Source organism: Crocuta crocuta, unplaced genomic scaffold (assembly GCF_008692635.1).
Source record: "Crocuta crocuta isolate KB4526 unplaced genomic scaffold, BGI_CrCroc_1.0 scaffold696, whole genome shotgun sequence".
Lineage (NCBI taxonomy): Eukaryota > Metazoa > Chordata > Mammalia > Carnivora > Hyaenidae > Crocuta > Crocuta crocuta.
The window spans coordinates 306,402-314,068 of NW_027529467.1; the positions used below are offsets into that span (position 1 = coordinate 306,402).

Below are 7,667 nucleotides of genomic sequence, written 5' to 3' on the forward strand. Positions count from 1 at the left end.
GTATGGCGTTGGGGAAGCTAAGGGAGGAGAGACGTGCCTAGATGGTATCAGCCACGGCCAGTGTGATGGAGATAAAGTTTAAGATAAGGTCTTGGGTGATGGTTGTGGAGTGGGCAATTATTTGAGGTATTTGACGGGATGAGAGTCAAAAATATTGCATTTATGCCAGAGAAGGATAAATGTGCATGTGTGGGCTGTTTCAAAAGGAAATTGAAATCAGTCTGGGAAGTGAAGGTTTATGGGGTGATCTTCATTTTGGCCCAACAAGTGGGATTTTGCTGAGGTACTTTGATTCATAGGGAGTTGGGTTATTAGGATGGGGATGAGGTTGGCTGTGGGACTTGGGAGAGTGGGTTGAGTTAGAAAAGAATCTCAGAATTCTAGAACTACAGGTAACCATCTAAATCATCCCATCTAATTCTAGTGTTTATGAAATAATTGATGATATGGACCTAGCAGTAAGTTCCTTTTCAGAGTCAATTCATATGATTATTTTCAAACTTTCTTGTTTCTTGGGGTCAATGAATTAGGTTGTATCTATACCGTTCTACTGTGCAAATTCAGACAGACAGAAGGACATGACATTGTCTGGAATGTATGTGAAAGGAACTGTTCTTAAGCCTTTGAATTTTAATTATAATGTGATTTTATGAAATTTCTGTTTATCGAAATATTTAGGAGAAAAATTAAGTATATAAAATTCTACTTAAAATGTATAATTCATTATCTTGTAGAGTGAGTTTGCAAGGTCGTCCAGATATGCTCCTGAGTGTCAAAGCTCATGTGGTTGAGCAGATTATTGAATTACTAAACATGACTGGTGACAAGAAGTTGGAATGCATACACTTTGGTTCTGTTTTCTTTGGAACTTCAAAAATTGAACGTGCACTTCTGTACAATAATAGCCCAGAACCCATAAATTGGGTGGCCATAATACAGGATGATTCAGTGGGAGAAGAACTGGTAAGTAAATAGTGCAACACGTGAGGACTGGGTATTATGTTTTCAAACAGATTTTGAACTTACCAATAACCAAATCCTGATAAATTATTCTAACTATGTTTTAACATGCGGACAGATAGGATTCCCTTTCATGTGTCTACAAGGGTAACCTCAACAAATTCGGTAAATTAAACTAACGTTGTTAGTGATATATATCTGAAGTACACCAGACAAGTGCTTCTTATAGATTAGTAGCTGGTTATGGGGATTTCTGTTCTCATGAATTTTTTTAACAGTTTTTTAAATTTTATAATGTGCCTTGGTCAAATTTATGTATGTTACTTTAAAGACCTACATATTCTCAATCTTCTAGACTAAAATTTCAATAATTGTTTGATGATCTCCTCTTGTAGTATTTTATTTGCCTTAATATTTTTTGTATTTCTGATTTTATATTACAGGGTACTAACATTCAACAAAGAACAGATGTTGCTTTAAATAATCTCCCCTACTTAAGCCAAATAAAGAACATAGATGTTACCACTTTTATCTCCTGTGTTCCTAATGAAGGGAGGTTACTACCTTATCAAAAGACTGTAATTGCATTTGGTTTCAGCCCAAAGTAAGCAAAAATTCAATTCTGGCCTTTGTTATTAAATGAAAGTGTATCAATCAGACATTCATCACCTTGATCGTAACAGTCCAACTTGGCAGAATGCGCAAATCAGTGTTTTCTTTCTTTCTTTTTTTTCTTTTTTTAAATGTTTTATTTATTTCTAGGAGAGAGAGAGAGACAGCGTGAGCAGGGGAGGGTCAGAGAGAGAGGGAGTCACAGACTCCGAAACAGGCTCCAGGCTCCGAGCTGGCAGTCAGCACAGAGCCCGACGCGGGGCTCGAACCCACGAACCGTGAGATCATGACCTAAGCGAAAGTCGAAAGTCGGACGCTTACCGACTAAGCCACCCAGGCGCCCCCAAATCAGTGTTTTCTTATTATGGCTGTAAACATTTCAAATGTGGTTAATATCATTTCCAGTACTTAAAAATTTTGTTCTAAATATTTCATGTTAGATTGCGAATCATTCCAGACCTGGTAGGAGTGGAAGCTTTGTGTTGTTTTTGACTGTGGTTCCAAATGAATTTGTGCAACCAAGACCTTGTTGTCCCTATAGGAAGAGTCAGGTGACGGCAGTGGCATGCAGCACGCTCAGGGGCCTCCAAAGAGGATGCTTTTGGCTACAGCTGAACGCTTGCCAAGTAGCATGAACATTAAGTCGCTAGCAGTTGCTGGGATCAACCACACTTGCTTGCTGAAATTCATACAGACTGTTAGGACTTTTGCCAGTGTATCTATTTTTTATAATTCTGTGTATTTGATTTGGTTATTTAGTTTGAAAATATATTTGGAAATGCTGTTTTAAACATAGAGTAGCAACTTCAGCTATACTTGAGGTTGCCGTGTGTGGTAATAAGCGATCCAATTGTATGTTTCCCTTTGTAAGAAGGCAGTGTTCAATGTACTTCTCTCTGACCACACAATCACTTGATGATGATACCAATTATGGAAGACTGAATTGCATTTTAATTTGAAGAGGGTAATCAGTCAAGGAATTGTTCTATTTGTACAATCTGTAATTGTCTTCTGAATCATATCTTCCTGCAGGTGATTTCTTTGGTCGATGTGTAATATTCTCTTGAATACACAATCTTTGAAATTCTAACTATTCTTTTTCATGGCAGCGTGTTACCTTTGAGAATCTAGCATAAACTCATAGGTATAACTATGATTGGAAGTCTTAAATAAGCTTTTCACATGAAGTATTTGCACCCTGTGTAGTATTTCACATCAGCTTATTATTGTGTGTGTATTTGAGTACCCACTGCCAAAAAAAGCTGACCTCTAGGTAAGGCAAGTAAAGACAGTTTACTCTGGTCTATGAGGTAAATCCATTTCTCATTTTGGTCTTTCCCCCCTCTTTCCTTTTCTCCTCCGACAGGATTTGACTGTTACCAAATCTTGTTCTCCTCTAAGGATGTGGACAGTGTGGCTAGCAATATGTGCTTAGTCCACAGGAGGAGACAGATAGGGAACAGAGGTTTGCAGTTACACCCAGGGGCAAGATGGACTATTGTAGAGAATTGAACAGAGTTCTTAATTAGCAATGAACTCGGTCTGGAAAGAAAATCCTTTACACAGAAAGTGACATTGGAGGTGGACCCTGACAACTTAGTGTATTTAAGTTACTTTTGTCTTGCAAATGTTGTCATGAACTCATTTTCAGAATCTTTACATTTTGTGGTCTTCTTTTGGTGGGTCTCTGTATTCTGGGCAGCAATTTCGGACAGTGGATCACAGTTATATTTTCATTTCTGATCTTTCATCTGTTTGGATAGATTTAAGGATTGGATTGATCTCTTTTGAAAGGTAATAGAGTGTATCATCTTTGCTTTAAGTTAATTGATTGTAATTTTTTACAGGCTGATCATTGATGGTAAAAAGAATTATGATCCTTCACACAGGCAAGACTATGCTCTCTTTTTGAGATTTGAGTCTGTGGGAAGTAAAGATGGATTTTTGAGTGATGATAACAATAAAACCATCAAAAGTAAGTGCAAAATGAGCATAAGCATCAAACATGTAGCTGTTTAAGTTATTTAAAATTTTTTACATTATATTTTTAGAGGCAATTTAATAAAAATATTACTGAATAGAACAAAAATGCAAACATTCAAGGGTTTATAAAATGTCTTTTGTGACATGTTAAGAAAGAAGTTAACCTCCGAAGCATTTCCATAATAATTTTCCAAGTTAGAATTTAGATGACTTTATTATTTTTAAATGACATTAGGTAAACATGATGATCTAGAGTGCATATGCCTTGCAGGCTCCGTGTCAAGATGCGTTACCCTTTTTATATTCTTAGGTAATATTAGATGGGCTGTAGTGAGGAAAAATGGAACAAGACTTGGAGTTCAGCTTAGCCAGACAGATCAAAGAGAAAATAAAGACAGAGACAGGTGAAGGATTGAATCTAGAAAGATGATTCCAGGAGATTTAGTGTGTCAGGATGAATGATATCATTGAGCAGGGTTCAGCTGTTTTCTTAGCACAGAAGTTGAGTGTCTGCTACTGTTTGTGTCATGGTTTGTGACTTGGGCTCTGTCTGTCACAGAAGACTTGTTTGAGTCTTGCAAGTTAATCTGGTTTTGAATGGCTAGAGATGGAGATGCTGGGTTCACCTTAAAGGTAATTTAGAGTCTAGGATTGGCTAGGAAGAGCATCATTGAAGAAATACGCACTCTTCTTTTGGATTCTAGTTAGAGTGCTCTCCCTACAACATTGTTCTTTCATCCAATTAGAGCGTACAGTGTAGAGTTCCTACCTTCTCTTTAGTGTTTTCAAAACTCCATGTTTATGTTATTGCCCAGATTATTTTCCCTTGTCCGTTAATTTAATTGCCTTTTTCCACGTACACGAAGTTTCTTGGCTCATGTCGCATAGTGACTGAGTGGCAAACCTCTAATTCGATTAAATTCAGCTCTTAGCCTACTCTGGGTCAGCACCGGGGAAGCTAATGGTGCTGGCACATAACACAAAACCATGCTGTCAGGTTTCACTTTTTAATCTATAATCACTAGCCTCCAGTGGGTCCCACAATATGAGATCAGTATCACACACCTTCCCTTCTCCCCTCAAATCTCCAAGACTTCCTCTTTACTCTAAACTTGTAAATATCTTAAGTGACCCAGCAGACATGGCCACTTAGATATCTACTAGGCATCTCAAACCTAACATGTCCAGAAAAGCCTTCCTGGTTTCCCCATAACCTGTCCCTCCTGTAGTCTTTCCTTGGCTCAAGAAATGGCCATTCTATTACTTCAGTCGCTCAGGCCCAAAACCAGTCATCATATGTTCACTTTCCTCTTCTATATCAAGTGCATCAGCAGATTTTGTTAACTCTCTCCTCAAAACTCTATGTTAAATCTGTCCATTTCTCACCCTTCTTCTACTATTCTCACTCAACCATATATGGTTCCTTAGGGTTTTTGGAACACGCCAAGCAAATTCCAACCTTAGAGTCTTTGTACATGCTCTTCTGTTGTCTGCAATGTGCTTTTCCTGGATTTTCGCATGATTTTTGTCCTGAGTTCCTTTATATTTTTACTCACATGTCTCCCTATCAGAGAGGCCTTTTTGAACTTTCCCATATAAAAGAGCAGGTCCAAGACATTATGCTCTGTCTTAACCTTGTAGGGGAGGAAAAATAATTTTCCCTCTACCTCTCTACGTTCTTGGTCGAGACCTCCCTTAATAAAAGAAAGATTAAAAGGGGGGAAAATGGAAATTTATTATCATGTATGTATCCGGTATACATGGGAGAGACCCAGGGAAGCTGAGTAACTCCCCCCAAATGCCCAAGCCATCACTTTAAATACCACCTACAGCTAAAGACAAAGGATGTTGGGGTGTGGGAGCCAGGTATGGGAGGTTTTCAGATAAATTTCAGTAAGGTTGGGTATGGTTGTTAGGCAGATTTAAGTGTCTGCCTTCTTTGATAAGAGTTTCTTCCCAGTGGTTTTCAGAGCTTTTTGTGTGTCTGCTGTTACTTAAAAATAGTCAGCTTAAAATAATCCTTATGCCAAAGAGCCTATTTTTGGGTGCCAAATTGTGCTCCCCTTCACCCGACATTACCTTTCTCCATATCACTTATCCTGTCTGAAATACTATTGTCAGTGTCACCTCACTGTAATATAAAGTCCATGAGAGCAGACACAGTGTCTACTTTATTCACTGCTGTATCCCCACGGCCTAGAAGAGTACCTGGCATACAGAAGGCACTCAACACTTCTGTTGAATGAAAGACTGAATGAGCTACCCATGTCTTATCAGGTCTTTTAGATGACACTATTTGGACTGAACAAATATATTCTGGATTCCCAACACTTTTTATGTTAAAAAGCTATTATTGCTTTTATAGGTGATCGATTTCGGAAAGTTGAATTAGCACTGACGGGCTCAGGACTCCCTGTCATACTACATTTTGATCCTGGAAAGCTCCTTACTTTTGCACCTTGTTTCATGGGTGAACATTCAGAGACGGTGTGTATTATGCAAAATCGATCCAAGGCGCTTTCTGTGATGTACCACTTTAAAAAAACTGCACATTTTAAAATTGATCCTAAAAGGGGCAAGATTGATGCAGGATGCACCCAGGTAAGATAATCATTCGATGCTTTCACATGCTTCAAATATTTTAAGATTTGCTAAAAAGACATGCAGAGGATTAAAAACTTCATTTTGTTCCATCAAGATTATAAATTGTATCTCTTCTGTGGCCTAGTTATGAACACTTTTGTGTTGGCACTTTCGCAGTATCCATGATTATTTGTTAAATGCTTTTCATGTGCCAGGAAAAGCATTTGACACCATAGGGAATGTAAAGCAGTCCGAAACATAGTTATTGCCTCTAAGGACCTTTTTATTTTATTTTATTTTTTGGCGCTGAGGGAATATTTATTTCTCTGCCCCAGGAGGCAGGCCCCTAAACTTAAATATCCAGCATGGAGCCTTGGCCCCCTGCCTTGGCTGGGTGCGGGGACAGGTCCTGAAGCCTTTGTCTAGGGCAGCGGACCCCAGACCCCGGAAGTGGAATGTCACTAGCTCCTGAAAGCAGCAAATTGCCACTTTTCCCAATCCCGGAGATGCTGAGAGGACTGCAAGATGCTCTGGGCCTCACCCCTACACTGAAGGTTGGCCAAGCTGGGATGCACACATGGGGGACAAGTGGAAGTCCAGTGCCATGAGGGCCCAGGCCACAGTTAACCCAAGGCAGAAGAGACTGGCCGTTTTTGGCCGTTCGGAATCCATGCCTTGCTCTCCTGTGCGGCGAGTTTCTGTGAGTGCGTGGCCCTCGTCCTCCCAACTTTTCTGCAGCTAATGCGAAAGGCGCCCTGTAGCCCCTGGTCGCGGGCATTATGCGCCTGAGGCACGGTGAGGGGTGGCGGGTGTCAGGGCAGGCTCGTCTCTGGAGGTTTGTCGTCCCCAGCGTCAGGTGGGTAGGAAGGGTCTGAGTGCAGAGAGGACAGCCGGTCCCGGTGGAGGGCGCAGGTCTCCGCACGGGTGCTTATAGTCCTGGGGTGACTCGTGCAGGCCCACAGCTGGCATACCCAGCCGCCACAGCTCCGCCACACTCTTGTGCAGCGTCACCAGGGGGTTTCGCCTGGGCGCTTCTCTTGGCGTAGTGGGGCTGGACTCGGACGCAGGTGACATGGCTCAGCTCCTTGTGGCTGCGGCTGCACCTCCTATAGACTTGCTTCCACTCCTCCTGGAGCCCTGCTGGCCGCATGCCAACTGCAGAGGCCACGTGGTAGTGGTGACAGCCCCATGTGACACAGCTGGTGGTGCCTCCTGCCTTGGCAACTGGTTCACGGTCCCGCATTAAAGGATGCTGTCTCCTTTCCTCCAATGCTTCTCCCAATGAGGATTTTTTTTTAATGCACTAAAGAAGCATAAGATACTTATACATAAACAGTTATGGTTTAAGAAGAATACAAAATGTGGGGCACCTGGGTGGCTCTGTTAGTTAAGTGTCCCGCTCTTGATTTTGGCTCAAGTCATGATCTCACAGTTTGTGGGATGGAGCCCCATGTTGGGCTCTGCATGGACAGTGCAGAGCCTGCTTGGGATATTCATTCTCTCTCTCTCTCTCTCTCTCTCTCTCTCTC

General features: G+C 41.1%; 1 protein-coding gene across 1 annotated transcript in view; it reads left to right on the forward strand.

Moving 5' to 3' along the window:
- CFAP47 (cilia and flagella associated protein 47) overlaps positions 1-7,667 on the forward strand; it is a 492,482-nt gene that overhangs the window by 19,044 nt on the left and 465,771 nt on the right. The window contains 4 exon segments of the mRNA XM_077760783.1: positions 735-963; positions 1,404-1,564; positions 3,420-3,547; positions 5,921-6,156. Coding sequence (XP_077616909.1) covers positions 735-963; positions 1,404-1,564; positions 3,420-3,547; positions 5,921-6,156 — 754 coding nt within the window.